The following is a 14,901-nucleotide window of genomic DNA, read 5'->3' on the forward strand; positions in this document are numbered from 1 at the left end:
ATGAGATGTAGCAACTGTGCTCTGGGACAGCCTCATCCTCCCATCTCAGCCTCCTCTTGTCTTGATTCTCCCTCTATAGCTTTTCCTGAATCCCATAAGTATGGATGGGGCTATTTTACTTATCCTGGCTATCAAGAGGAACCCCAAATCCAGGATGGAAGAGCTTGATATTTCCGTAAGTGATCAAATGGTAGTTGCTTGTGTCTGAGCGCAAGCCAGTGACCCTGTCCACTCTATACTCTGTGTTGGCCGGAGCCAACAGCTCTATCCCTCACAGGCCCTCACAGTGCTCCATGAAAGGGTCACTTCTTTTGTTACAACTCTACCCTCTCCAGGGATCCTTTTAGGAAGCGTAGCTATTTAGTCAGGAACATCATAGTGAGAAATAATTTACCAGATGCTAGAAACTAGGGCTATGAGAACCTGAGAGTAGAGATAAGGAAATGCCAGAAAGAAAGGCAGGAGGACTCCAAAACAGAATTCTTTAACATCAGCTCTTCTGATGGAGTGGCCCTGGGTCCCAGAATGTTTTCAGAATCACAAAATTTGCAGAATCTGGGTATTAAAACACATACTTTATTTTCATTTCATGAGTTGGCCTGTTAGACTCAGAGCAGTATTTTTGGGTGAAAATCTCTTGATAAAGGAGGAAAGCCCCAGGAGGTGACTTCAGATCCTGCTGGGAACTCTTGCCTGAATCAGCATACTGGTGGCATGTGATAATAGCCTATACTTGTCTACCATTTTATACTCTTTGTTTCCCTAAGTGATTTTGTATATGCCAGCTCATTTTTATCCTACTCTAGAAGGTAGATAGAATACTGTATTAATTTCCTAAGGCTGCTGTGAAGTACCACACACTGGGTGGCTTAAACAACAGACATGTATTGTCTCACAGTTCTAGAGGCTGGAAGTCCAAGAGTAAGGTGTCAGCAGGCCTGATTCCTTCTTAGGGCTGTGAGGGAGAATCTGTTCCTGACCTCTCCTCTGGATTCTGGTGGTTCCTGTCATGCTTTGGTGTTCCTCAGCTTGTAGAAGCATCACTCCCATCTCTACCTTCTGCTTCACATGGCATTCTCCCTGTCTCTGTATCCAAATGTCCCCTTTATGTAAGGACAGAGTCGTATTAGATTAGCACCCACTCTAATTACCTCATTTTAACTTGACCAACAGCAAAGACCCTATTTCCAAACAAATTCACATCCATGGGTCCTGGGGGTTAGAACTCCAACATCTTTTTCTGGGAGGGGGCAAAATTCAACCCACAACAAGTACTTTTCCTCATTTTCCCGTTCTACATATAAGGAAACTGAAACAGAGAGTCTCACTCTGTTGCCCAAGCTGGAGTGCAATGACGCAATCTTGGCTCACCTCTGCCTCCTGGGTTCAAGCAATTCTGTGCCTCAGCCTCCAGAGTATCTGGGACTATAGGCGTGTGCCAACATGCCAGGCTAACTTTTTGTATTTTTAGTAGAGATGGGGTTTCACCATGTTGGCCAGGCTGGTCTCAAACTCCCGACCTCAAGTGATCTACCCACTGCAGCCTCCCAAAGTGCTGGGATTAGAGGTGTGAGCCACTGCACTCAGCCTCCAGTGATGGCATTTTGAATATTTAAACCCAAGCTCCTTAGAACTGAATAATTAATACAATGTGGGTTTTTACTTGCCACAGATTTTGAGACATTGTCAAACATAGTCGCTTTTCTTTCCCTTTGTTCTCTCACCCGTCCTCCCTGCCCCAGGCCATTCTTGTGCTTCCTCGGTCTTCCTCCCTTTCCCCATCCTCATGCTCTGGTTCTGAATCTGCAGGCCAGGATGCTGCCTTCGCCCATGAGTCTCCACTGCAGATTCAGATTTTGTTGGGATCTGTATTTTCCTCTCCCAGGCAGTACAGGTTGGAAGGTGTGAACCCAGGCACTGCCTTAGTGTGTTTGAGAGAACATTAGAAATGGTGCTGTTAGGCCAGGTGCGGTGGCTCACACCTGTAATCCCAGCACTTTGGGAGGCCGAGGCGGGTGGATCACCTGAGGTCAGGAGTTCGAGACCAGCCTGACCAACATGAAGAAACTCCATCTCTACTAAAAATACAAAATTAGCCAGGCATGGTGGCGCATACCTGTAATCACAGCTACTCGGGAGGCTGAAGCAGGAGAATCACTTGAACCTGGGAGGCGGAGGTTGTGATAAGCCAAGATTGCGCCATTGCACTCCAGCTTGGCAACAAGAGTGAAACTCTGTCTCAAAAAAAAGAAAAGAAAAAGAAATGGTGCTGTTTAGGCCCTAGATGACCCATAAACCTGTATGCTATGACCACATTGGCACTTAACAAACCTACCAGAACAAATATGTCTGAATTAGCCTTCCTTTTTTTTTTTTTTTTTTTTTTTGAGATGGAGTCTCACTCTGTCATCCAGGTTGGAGTGCAGTGGCACAATCTCAGCCCACTGCTACCTCTGCCTCCTGCGTTCAAGCGATTCTCCTGCCTCGGCCTCCTGAGTAGCTGGGATTATAGGCACCCACCACCACACCTGGCTAATTTTGTTGTATTTTTAGTAGAGATGGGGTTTCACCGTGTTGGCCAGGCTACTCTTGAATTTCTGACTCAAGTGATCCACCTACCTCAGCCTCCCGAAGTGCTGGGATTACAGACTTGAGACATCATGCCCAGCCTGAATTAGCCTTCTCCTTCCCCTTTGTCAACAATGCTGCCATAACTTTGAACAGTATAGAAATTCCTCTTTTGTAGATGCTCCTAGAACTTTCTCTAGAATCTCTACAAAGTCTTCTGCCCTTAAGCAGAGGTTTAATTCTTTGGAAGGGCGAAATGTACTCCAAGCCACATCTGAGGAATGAAGCAGGTTGACCAAACTGGTGGAGCCCAGGTTTGATCAAACACTATTTCACAGGACGCATTTTCTCCCGTGTCCTACAAACCAGCTCTGAGGGCAGTTCCAGAAGGGGAAGTTTCCAGTTCGTCCCTGGTCACTTATTGGAATCAGGGATCCTCTTCCAGGGCACTTTCTCTGACAAACAACACTCAACGCAGACATGGACATTTCAGGGCTTTAAGAACCGTCTTGCCACTCCATAGCCATATCTCATCTGTCAGATGCAGATGCCATCTGAGAGTAGAGCTGAGCTGGCAGCAGGTGACAAGCCACCAGCACTCAACAAAAACATCCCATCAAAATTACACAGGAAACTTACAAGTCAATTTGCAAGCTCTAAAATACCCGAACTATCCCAGTCCGGGAGCAGCACTGAGAAAAAACTAGAAGAGACAAAACTTCCTGACTTTGGCTCGGGTGGAAGGGGTGGGGTGCACTGGTTGGGCAGTCACGATGGCAGTGCCCTCATCATCATGGGTCCCCTCTCTCCCTGTCACAGAACGTGCTGGTGTCCGAGCAGTTCATGAAAACGTTGGACGGAGTGTATGCCGTTCACCCGCAGCTGGATGTGGTGTTCAAGGCAGTACAAGGCCTCTCTGCCAAGAAAACCATCTTTTTGTTGACAAACCCCATGAAACTGATCCAGGTGAGCTCCTGCCTTCCTCTCAGGGCCTCCAGGGAGCCCTAGGGAAAGCTGGCTAATGGCTCCACATCAGTTTCCAGACTTTCCCTCCCCCACAGTGTCTGTACAGCCCTCTCTGATAAGGAATATCTCAGTCCCTTGGACTGCAGATATGGAATGAATATTCTCTGTGGCTACTGGATCCCTCAGCAGTGCTTCCTGATCCCCAGAGGAAAGGAAGAGCTGAGATCTAGCTGAAGGGGATGGGTGGACAGGATGGATTCTCCCACCCGGGCTCCTCCACCTGCTAGCGTATGACCAAGGGCAAGTTACTAAAGCTCTCTGGGTCACAGTCTCTTCACCTGCAGAATGGACACAACAGTAGCCACCCAGTAGGATTGCTTGGAAAATCAAATTATGTAAAATGCATGAAGTGCTTAGAAGGTTGCCTGGTATAGAACAAGCACCTGTTTATTATAGACACAGTTTCTTTCCAACTGCTGGTAAGGAGGTCAAGTCATCCCTGTGGTCAGGATGGCTATCTGGCAGCTTCAGCCAAAGAGAGACGCTTCAGTCCTTTGTTTCTAATGGTAACTTGCCCCCGACTCATCTTTTCTCAGATTAGCTCTGGCAATCACAGGAGGCAGATGTAACAGTGGAAATACAAAATCAGAGAATATTAGCACCTAAAGGGATGCTATTGCTCCTCCAGTCCCATCGTCTCGCAGACCAGTGCCCAGACTCTGCTCTGGTGTTTCCACGGCAGGCCTCTTACCCTGCGGTGGGGGTGAGGAGCCTGCTGCTGGCCGCAGAACGGTTACTATCTGGGGAGCAGGCATGGGCATGGCACTCTGCCAATGCACGTTCTGCAGGGTGTGTCCCTGGGCTGCTTCCTGCCCCTGATGGGTCTGCTCTGTGCCTCAGTTTCCAGAACTAAATAAAAGAGCTCCCACATGAAAATTGCTATGTGAAAAATTCTAGAAGGCAAAGTAGTGTCAAGTATTTGTACAAGTAAGATGACTTCAGATGGAACCAAGGGCAAACCTGTTTTGCAAGGGGAGCAGGGTGGTCCAGTGAACAGGAATGGAGCTGTCTGATGCAAAGACATTGTCTGATGCAATGTCTTTAAAACACATCTTTGTGTGTTTTAAAGATGCACACAAAAAGAATCTTGGAGACCAAACAAGACATGCAGAGTCAAACATAGCCCTTCCCCTCAGGGGACTGACAATCTGGTTGGAAAGATGGGATGGATACAGTGATGACCCACAGATTATAGAAAGTTTCATATGGCCAGGCATGGTGGCTCCTGCCTGTCGTCCCAGCACTTTGGGAGGCAGAAGCAGGTGGATCACTTGAGGTCAGGAGTTTGAGACCAGCCTGGCTAACATGGCGAAACCCAATCTCTACTAAAAATACAAAAATTAGCCAGGCGTGGTGGCAGGTGCCTATAATCCCAGCTACTTGGGAAGCTGAGGCACAAGAATCGCTTGAACCTGGGAGGTGGAGGCTGCAGTGAGCTGAGATTATGCCACTGCACTCCAGCCTGGGAGGCAGAGCGAGACTCTGTCTCAAAAAAAAAAAAAAAAGGTGTCATATGATAAACAACAAAAAAGTGACAGAAGCAGAAAATGTAGTCGAAATCCAAATAAGAGATCAATGTAGGATTGGGCAACCAGAAAAGGATGATGTCCTGGAAGAGATGGGATCGGGTAAGGGCCCTGAAGAATGTCAAAGACTGAGGTGAGCCACAGAGGGTGGGAGGGTGTTCCGGCCAGAGGCTCCCGCCAGCAAAGGTGCCGAGGTGGAACCGCACGCAGCATGTTCAGGGGACACTAACACATGACTACAGGTTCACAGAGGAGCCCGAGAGGCAAAGTTGGCAAGGGAGGCTGGGCTGCAAGTGGCAGCCCTCAGATTTTAGGCTCCGAGTTTGGCTTTGATTCCATCGGGAACAGGGAGCCGGTGAGAGCTGTTGGGCAGTGGATGTGATGCAAATCCAGCAGGATTGAGGGGTTCTGGCAATGGGGAGTGAATTGAAGAGGGTTAAAAAAAAAAAAAGTAGGAAACCATATGAGCACACTATTGTAGCATTCTAGATGTGGAATGACGGCTTGGCTGAGAATAACAATGGAATTGAAGGGCAGATGTAAGAGTTATCATTATGGAAACATCTCCAGGACTTGGCGAATGGTTGGGTATGTGGGGTTGTGTATTGCATGCATGTGAGTGTGTGTGTGTGTGTTGGGATAGGAAGGCCTGTGATGATAAGAGAAACCCAAAGGTAACCCAAGATTTCACGCCCAAGGGACTGAAGGAAAGATTGCCAGAGGCAGGGAAGTGCAGATGGGGGAAGTGCCTGCCACCTGGCCCTTCATGTCTCTCCACGTTCCAGCCCCACTGGAGTGCTTCCAGATCCTTTCTGCATCAGCCCTCCCTTCACTGCAGGCCTGTGTACGGGCAGGGCAGGTCCTTCCACCTGGAACACTTTTCTTCTTGCCCTCTGTGTCTCGCTCATTCCTACCCATTCTCAGGTCTCTACACAATGTCACTTCCTAGGGAAACGCTTCTTGGATTCCCTGGTCAAGGGCGAACGCCCTTTGTGTTCCTGAAGCCCTCGGCTTCACCCTTTCATTGCAATCCTGTGAACTCCTCCAGGGCAGGGCTGTGTGGGGTCTTAGTAGTAGAACCTACCAAAGTAGCTGGGCAAGGTTCTTAGTTGCTGGCCACAGAATTTACTCCAACTAGGTTAAGCACACAGGGGTTTATTACAGGAGAGAGACCACAGAAATGTCAGGAGGGCTGAACAAACAGACCCTTGTTAGATTCCAGAAATGGCTCTCAAAGCACCCCAACTGGGTTGCCAAGAGGGTTGCTCCTTCTGCTATAATCAAGAAGCTGCATGACTGCAGAATGCCCCGCCCAGTCAGGAAGCAACCACAGCCGCTGCCCACCACCTGCCTCTCTCAAATCAGACACAAGCCTCACACTTACATCTCAGGCAGGTGCTTGGCACAGGCCGTCCATTCTGACCCCCAGCTGCAAGGGAGCTTGGGGAATGTCGCTTTCAGCTTTCCAGCCTCTGCAGGGATGAGAAGCCTGCTGTGAAGAAACAGCAGTGGGTGCCGCGGGCTCACCCACGGCCTCTGCCACAGCGCTCAGCAGCAGTGCGCAGATTCAGGGGATGAGGGGCACTTCGGATGTGTTGACTGAAGTGCCGGTGGGGTGTCAGCAGCCGTGGAGGATGGAAAGCTGGAAATGTAGCTTCGGGAGGCACTCCGGAAGGGTGGGAGGCCGTGCACTTAGGAAGGGGAAGTGTGGGGAACAAAGAGCAAGGGCCCCAGGGCTGAGCCCTGAGGAAATGCTTCGTGAGCAGGACGTTGCCAGAAATAGCTATCGATACAGCAGGACCCTGTCCGAATTTCTGAGAGTGGGGGGGGGGGGGCTGGCCGGGGGGAAGCGGGGGTCACAGTGGGGAAGAGAAAAAAAATGCTTAAAAAGGACCTAAAAGAATATTGTAATATTGTAAGACTGAGTGCGGTAGCTCATACCTGTAATCCCAGCACTTTGGGAGGCCGGGGTGGGAGGATCACTTGAGGTCAGAAGTTCAAGACCAGCCTGACCAACATGGTGAAACCCTATCTCTACTAAACATATAAAAATAGGCTGTGCATGGTGGCGCCTGCCTATAATCCCAGCTACTCGGGAGGCTGAGGCAGGAGAATTGCTTGAACCTGGGAGGCTGGGAGGTGGAGGTTGCAGTGAGCCAAGATTGTGCCACTGCACTCCAGCCTGTGCAACAGAGTGAGACTCTGTTTCAAAAAATAAAAAAAAAGGAAAAGAATATTATAATGTCATTGAAAAGGTATTCACATGTGAACAGCGGGTTCTGTAAAACAGTAGGTTTAGTAGAAAGATGAGAGGATAGATAGATCGATAGATAGATAAAGATAGATGATAATGATATACAGATAGATACAAGTTAGACAGATTGATATCAGATAGATAGCTAAAAAGATAAAAGGGTCCACACCAGGATATTACCTGCGTGTGGTGGTATTAGATTTACGGGTGATATTTAAAATTTTCTTCTGCTAATCTAAAATTGCCTTGCAATGTGAGTAATAATACACCTGACCCTTGAACAACATGGGTTTGAACTGTGCCATTTCATCCACTTTTACATATTTGGATTTTTTTTCAATAAATACAGTCAGTCCTTTGTACCCGTGGGTTCTGCATATGCAAATATGGATCCAAAATACAGCATTTGAGGAACGAGAAACCCACGGAGATGGAGGACTGCCTTTTCATATTGGTGGATTTTGGTATCTGAGGTGGTCCTGGAACCTATCCCTTGCAGATATCAAGGGATGATTATATTTTTTAAATGAAAAAAATGAAATATCCTTTTAAAAATGCTCTAACAAAGTATGTTTCCATGTGAGCATTGACGTGAAACTGTGAGAATCCTAGGAATTCATAGAGCCAAACCATCACATTATACAGTTGTGGTTTAACCTTTTGATCTCTGAACATCCGCCCACCATCCACAGCACACCGTTCATACCAGTGTTAACAGATCACATATGTAGATAATGATCATGCCCCATCCCGTTGGCACTGCGACACCTGAACAGCCTTGACTTCAGTCCTTCCACCTTTGGAATGGAGGGAGCGTCTATGCCGTGCCAAGGGGTTCCTGGAAGCCTGGCGAGCACGCAGGAACCATCCCGGCATGTACCCTTGCCAGGCCTGGTGGGTCTGCACTCGGCTCTTGGTCTTAGGGAACGGCCAACGCCTGGGAGACTCGGCTCCTCACCTTGGCCTTCTGCCCGTCTCAGCCGTGCTAGGCCTGGAAGCATGGGCCACCCTTCTGTGGGAGGTGAGGGGACCTGCGATCACTGTTAGAAGGCCAAATGTTTGCTCCTGGTTTCTTCTGCTTCTCTCAGAACTATGCAGACCAGCACAAAATCACAGTCATGGACTTCTTCAAGAGCTTGAACCCTACCGGGACAATGAAGATGTCTGTGGACGAGTTCCAGAAAGTGATGACAGAGGTGTGCTGGGTCCTAGTGGCCACAGGCTGAGTGTGTGAGTGTGAGTGAGTTTGTGTGTGTATGTTTGTGTGTCAGAGAGAGGGGAGAGGAGGAGAAGGAGCAAAAGAGCTTGTAAGCACTTCCTAGAGCTTCCTGGGATGGGCTATGGGACACTCCCCTCATTTATCTAGACCCAGAGGGGAACCTAAGACCTCCCTCAACCCCTGCTGAAGTCATTCCTGTGCTATGGCTTGATGCCACCGGGGACCCGAGATGCCACCCAGAGACACATCTTCTATCTTGAGGTTTTTCTCCCCATTGCATTTCACTACTGGGCAGATTACAAAGGGAGTGAGAGAGGAGACCACATCCCAAAGTCCCAACATTTCCACCTTGGGCCATATCATTTTTCTGAAATCCCACATTCCTCTCACTCCCCATGTAACAAAGGTGCTGAAAGCCCCCTGTAATGCAGACTTGAAGGGGTCTATCATCAGAGCATCCCAGGAGAGACGTGGGCCCTGCAGGAATAGGACTCCAGAGGAGAAGTTCCCGGGGGCCAGGCAGGTGTCCGGTGCCCAGTGCCCAGGCCAGGGGCAAAGAGGCTGGTCGGGACTCCATGGCAGGAAGTAAGAATGAACTTCACAGGATGCAAAAGAGAGTCCTGTCCCCTTCCCCAGTCACTCGCTCCACCTGACTCTGATCTCCTCCTCCCTTATTGCCCCCAGAAAGGGGAGGCCCTTTGGAGTCTGGACAATGACCCATGGGCAGGGAGCTTTCTCCAGCCCCTCCATGCTGTGGAATCAGTTTCCCCTGAGCTCTCAATCAGTTGCCCTCCATGGTCCCAGGAGGAGTGAGGCATTGTGTGTGTGGGGTGTATGTGTGTGGAAGGTGTGTGTGTGTAGTAGTGGGTGGGGGGGGCATGCGTAGGGAGGAGTGAACAGAGTTCTATTAACTGCACATGTTCCATCCACCTCCTCAGCAAACCAAGGTCCCTCTGAACCAGTACCAGATCAAGGAGGTGATAAAAAAGCTCGATGAGAAGACAGGCATGGTGAACTTCAGGTCAGCCCAGGCCCTGCGACGCTCCCCGTTCTCTGCAAGGGGCCCTGGCTGGGCTAATGTGAGCTCCCCCAGCTGCCCTATCTACACTTTGTTACTTGGGGCTTCACCCACCCGCCTGTTCCCTGCATGCCAAGGCCAGGCCCTGCTGTCTACCCTCCTTCTCATCCCCAATTCACTTGTTTAGCGAAACTTGAGCCCAATCAGTCGCTGCTGGCTGCTGGGCCAGATGCTGGGGACGCCAGCGGGAGGAGCCGGAGCCCACACTCACAGCCCAGGAAGAGGACAGGCAAGGGAGCAGATTTTTAGGCCCTGGTGAGGTGAGAGGAGCCATAGGGGTGTGTACCAGGCACCCCTGCAGCCCAAAGAGGAAGCGTTGCTCAGGCAGGAGGCGGCAATGTTTCGGGCGAGACAGAGCCCTAGACAGAGGGCGGAGGCACACAAGCACCAAATGCTAACGGTGTGTTAGGGACTACAGGTCCCTGCACTCTGCTGTGGCTTGGTGAGTGAGGGATGTTGTATCTTAGGCCGAAGTCCTTGAAGAGAGAGGACAGGTCCATGATGCTGGTGATGCCAGTAAGCAACCCACAATGAGTCCCTACCACATGCCTGTCCTCTCCACTTGCCCAACAGGCACGCTGTCAGCCTCACGGTGCCCCATGGCAATGCTGCCATCACCCCACTTAGCAAGTGATGAAACAGAGCTCTAGAGACGTGCAGCAAAGAAGCCAAGTTCACCGGGTGCAGTAGCCCATGCCTATAATCCCAGCACTTTGGGAGGCTGAAACAGGAGGATTGCTTGAGCCCAGGAGGTCGAGACAAGCCTGGACAAGATAGCGAGACCCCCATCTCCACTAAAAACCAAAAAAAAAAACACATTAGCTGAACATGGCAGTGCATGCCTGAAGTCCCAGCTACTTGGGAGGCTGAAGTAGGGGGATTACTTGAGCTCAGGAGGCAGAGGGTATAGCGAGCTGAGACTGCATCACTGCACTCCAGTCTGGACAACAAAGTGAGCCCGTGTCTCAAAAAAAAAAAAAAAAAAAAATAGAAAAGAAAAGAAAAGCAGCCAAGTTCTCGCAGCTGGGAAGGATAACTCTGGCCGAGACTCCAGGCCTGAGGGGTCCACACCTGTTCTGTCTCTCACTGTGCTAGACCTCCCAGCCCAGGCGCAGGACACAGCTACCCCTGGCAAGCCTGGGTCTGCAGCTGGGCTCCCATCTGTCTCGGTGGCCCTGTGGCTGGACTGTGTTCTTAAGAGCTTCTGTGGGACAAGGCCTCCCATCCAGCCCTGCCCCACGAGCCTTCTCCCAGTACCTCTTTCCTTTGGTCCACTCAGAGTCGTCGTGCGGAGAAACCACAACGCAGGCAAGAAAGGCAGCCTGACCCAGCTGCAAGCCCTGCTCTGCAGAACAAAGCTGCAGCTGTGCGCAGATCGCCTCTCCCTTTAAAACGGGGAGATAACCGCGGCACCTGGGAGGGGGCTGTAAGGAGTGAGTGGGGGAAATGCACACAGTGACCAGCACAGGGGACGTCACTCAGTAGTGACACTGGCATCCAGCAAGAGGGCCCCAAAGGTGGCTCAGGCCCGCCCTGCTACCACCGGGCCTCCCACTCCTGTGCTGCTCAGCAGCCTGCCCTGTGCCTCCTCACCTGCCCCCTACCTAAAGTGGCACCTCTTGTTCCTGGGGAAGCTGATGGCAAATGCCCATTTCAGAGGCTCCAGACCAGGTTCCACGTCCAGCAAAGTCTCCAGGTTTGCAGGCAAGGTCACATGGCCTTCGAGAGCCAGAACTGGGGTCTGGGTCCCTGAGTCTCCGCACCCGAGCAGGGAGCCCTTGGGGTCGCTTCAAATTGCCCTTCAGATCACACACTGCCACTTTATCAGCTGTGATTGAGGAGCAGAGTTTTAATTTTCATTGTTGCATGTTCCTTTTCATTGTTGTTTTATGTTACAAATAATGTCTCATTGTAAAAATTCTAAACCTGGCTGGGCGCGGTGGCTCACGCCTATAATCCCAGCACTTTGGGAGGCCGAGGCAGGTTGATCACCTGAGGTCAGGAGTTCAAGACCAGCCTGGCCAAGATGGTGAAACCCCACCTCTACTAAACATACAAAAATTAGCCGGGTGTGGTGGCGAACACCTGTAATCCCAGCTACTCGGGAGGCTGAGGCAGGAGAATTGCTTGAACCTGGAAGGCGGAGGTTGCAGTAAGCTGTTGCACCATTGCACTACAGCCTGGGTGACAGTGAGACCCCATCTCAAAAAAAAAAAAAAAAAAAATTAAACCCACAGAAGTATAGCAAGGGAAAAAAATGAAGGTCCATTTTTATCTCCCTCCATAGTTCACTCTGCCTCCCCAAAGGGCTCTTGCAAATGGTCTTAAGTGCACATTTGCATGCCTTTCCCATGTACTTATCACAAGTGTGTGTAGTGGGGGAGATATAATGGTTAACAGCATGACCTCTAAGGACAGAGATGGGTTTACAAATGGTCTCCTTTGGATTTGAGCCTATCTTAACATTCTTGCCCATCAGCCATGAGGCTGTATGGGCGCTCAGCATCTTTCCCTTACCTTTTGTACCAGTTTCCTGAACACAATGAAGCCATAGCAATAAGTCTGGTCTGGAAAGAAGTCTCGGCGAGAGGAGTCCTGGCAAGTTGGATGGTGGCAGGAAGGAGAGCAAGAGGTGGCAGAAATCTCGATGGACAGATGCTGTGGCCAGGGCTGGGCACAAGCAAATAAAGTCTGGCTTGGTTCTGGGCATCCTGGGCTGCTGGTGGTGTGCCCGTCACCACGGGGGCCACCTTCTGCTTTTAGTGACCACCAGGGGACATGTCAATGCAGCCTCGTTAAGAGCTGCACAGACAAATTGGGAAGTGATGGGGTTGCTAGGCAGCAGGGAAAGAGCCTCAGAGAGCAAGTCAGAGCATGAAGGTAATCGTCATAGTGATTAGAAATGGAGTCCAGGGGAGACCTCCATGGTGGGAGGCAGTGGCAGGGCGAACAGATGCTGAGGGAATGAGGGCAGGGGCCTTTAAGAAGCAAACAAATGCTGTGGGGTCACAAGGAGGGAGCCAGGACAGGAGATCAAGAGAGCGGGCATCCCATCCTGGCCACATGACCTTGGAGTCCCAGTGGCTCCCCTTGAAAATGGAGCAGCTGAAATAAAGCCTTCCCAGTCCATTCTAGAAGTCTATCATTCTGCATTTCACCTTTAAATTCCTTGAGAAACTGGGGAGACAGGAAGAGCTTAGTGAAGGAAGAAAAGGAATAGCCAAGAACAGCATTCACTGGTTAAGTGGGTGGAACAGGCACCTTTGGGAGTTTTGATTGATCTTACCAGACACCATTGTAGATTAGCAAGGCAGGAACTTTCTTGTGCCCCTCTGCAACCCCGTGTAGTGCTTGGCACATAGTAGATACTCAATAAACACCTGTGAAATGAACAAGCACATTCACCTGGTGATTGTTTGGGGTAAGTGGTGAAATGTAGGGAAAGTGTAGGGGGCGAGGGAGGCTGATATTTGGTAACCCACGCTTTGGCACACCAGTGAAGGGTCTAGGAACCAAGTCACTATCCCTTGTGTTTCACTTGGCTTCACCAAGGGTAGAAGTGAACACTGAGACCCGTCCATACATGCAGCAGAATCATTATTGGAAATAATTTATGTCCCACTCATGTGCTGTATTTCTGCCCTTTCTCTTCCTTATTCAAGTCTTAGCCATTGTGAGTTTTAGGGCCAGGATAGAAGTTTCTAGCAAGACTCATCCCTCCCTAGTGCACATTTTTGCCAGCCTAAGCTCACTGGGGAGAACAGAACTGAGGAGAAGAGTGAGAAGGGTGGGCCACAGCAGCCCTCAGAGGAGCTTCCCCAGCACTGCTGGGAGGAGAGGGAGGCCTTCAAGTCTGGCAGGACCTCAGAACAAGTAGCTGAGCTATGCCCTGGAGGCTGACTCTTGGTCTGAGCTCCCAACCTGGCAGAGCTCCCCTGCCCCAAACATAGCATGAGGGCAGCAGCGCAGCAGCTCTGCAGGGACCCCCTGAGCTGGGACCAAAGACCCCCAGCAATAATCAGTGTGGACTGGTGACCAATAGGTAGAGGGCGTCTCCTGACAAGTGAGCACCATGGAGGCTCAGTGGCACCACCTTGAGCATGTTCCTGAAATGGAATTTCCATCAACTGGGTGGATTAGGAGCTCAGAGTCCAAATGAGGACAATGAAGGGAATATAAAGAAATGTAAAGGCCGGGTTCAGTGACTCACACCTGTAATCCAGCACTTTGGGAGGCCAAGGCAGGCTGATCACCTGAGGTCAGGAGTTCGAGACCAGCCTGGCCAACATGGTGAAACCCCATTGCTACTAAAAGTACAAAAATTAGCTGGGCATGGTGGCGGGTGCCTGTAATCTCCTCTACTCAAGAGGGTGAGGCAGGAGAATCGCTTGAACCTGGGAGGCAGAGGTTGCAGTGAGCTGAGACCATGCCATTGCACTCCAGCCTGGGTGACGAGCAAAACTCCTATCTCAAAAAAAAAAAAAGAAAGAAAAGAAAAGAAAAAGAAACGCAATAAGGAGTCTATGGACTGAAACATCTACTATAACATTGGGTGCTCTGTAGACATCTGCTCTATCTCCCCAAATAAAGTGAAGTCCTTGACGTCTGGGATCAAGTCTTTTTTTTTTTTTTTTTTTTTTGAGAAAGAGTCTCACTTTGTCACCCAGGCTGGAGTGGAGTGGCGTGAACACAGCTAACTGCAACCTCTGCCTTCCAGATTCAAGCAATTCTCATGCCTCATCCTCCCGAGTAACTGGGATTACAGGTTTGCACGACCGTGAGCAGCTATTTTTTTTTTTTTTTTTTTTTTTGTATTTTTAGTGGAGACAGGGTTTCCCTGTGTTGGCCAGGTTGGTCTTGAACTCCTGGCCTCAAGTGATCTGCCTGCCTTGGCATCCCAAAGGGCTGGGATTACAGGCATGAGCTACCATGCCCAGATGGGATCATGTCTTTTAAATCTGTTACAATCGGTAAAATTCTCCAGGTTCCCTGCCTGTAACTGAGTGTCCAATCAATGTTGATGCCCAGGTGGAACCCTGAGGGTTATGTGTGGGCAAGAAGGAGAGGCTATGAAGTATCAGAATGCATAATGGACAAGTTATACATTTGTAATGGTTATGGATCAGTGAAAACAAATTTTTTCAAGATAATTTTGTTCTCATCTTTTGCATAAAATGGAAAAGACGTTCCTATCAAATCTTATTTTTGTTTGGGTGGCTTTGGCGAAATG

General features: G+C 49.8%; 1 protein-coding gene across 5 annotated transcripts in view; it reads left to right on the top strand.

The window, feature by feature from the left end:
- The window catches only part of LRRC74A (leucine rich repeat containing 74A), a 44,358-nt gene extending 30,066 nt beyond the window's left edge, over positions 1–14,292 (top strand). For 2 of the 5 annotated variants that reach the window (XM_073011189.1, XM_073011188.1), the window contains exons 10-13: positions 80–175; positions 3,388–3,534; positions 8,463–8,570; positions 9,532–14,292. In XM_073011189.1, the coding sequence (XP_072867290.1) occupies positions 80–175; positions 3,388–3,534; positions 8,463–8,570; positions 9,532–9,798 (618 nt within the window). In that variant the 3' untranslated portion in view covers positions 9,799–14,292. The remainder of the gene's footprint in view (positions 1–79; positions 176–3,387; positions 3,535–8,462; positions 8,571–9,531) is intronic. The other 3 variants (XM_073011192.1, XM_073011191.1, XM_073011190.1) reach the window with 3 other exon arrangements.
- The last annotated feature ends 609 nt before the right edge of the window (positions 14,293–14,901 follow it).

This window comes from Chlorocebus sabaeus, chromosome 24, assembly GCF_047675955.1.
Source record: "Chlorocebus sabaeus isolate Y175 chromosome 24, mChlSab1.0.hap1, whole genome shotgun sequence".
Taxonomy (NCBI): domain Eukaryota; kingdom Metazoa; phylum Chordata; class Mammalia; order Primates; family Cercopithecidae; genus Chlorocebus; species Chlorocebus sabaeus.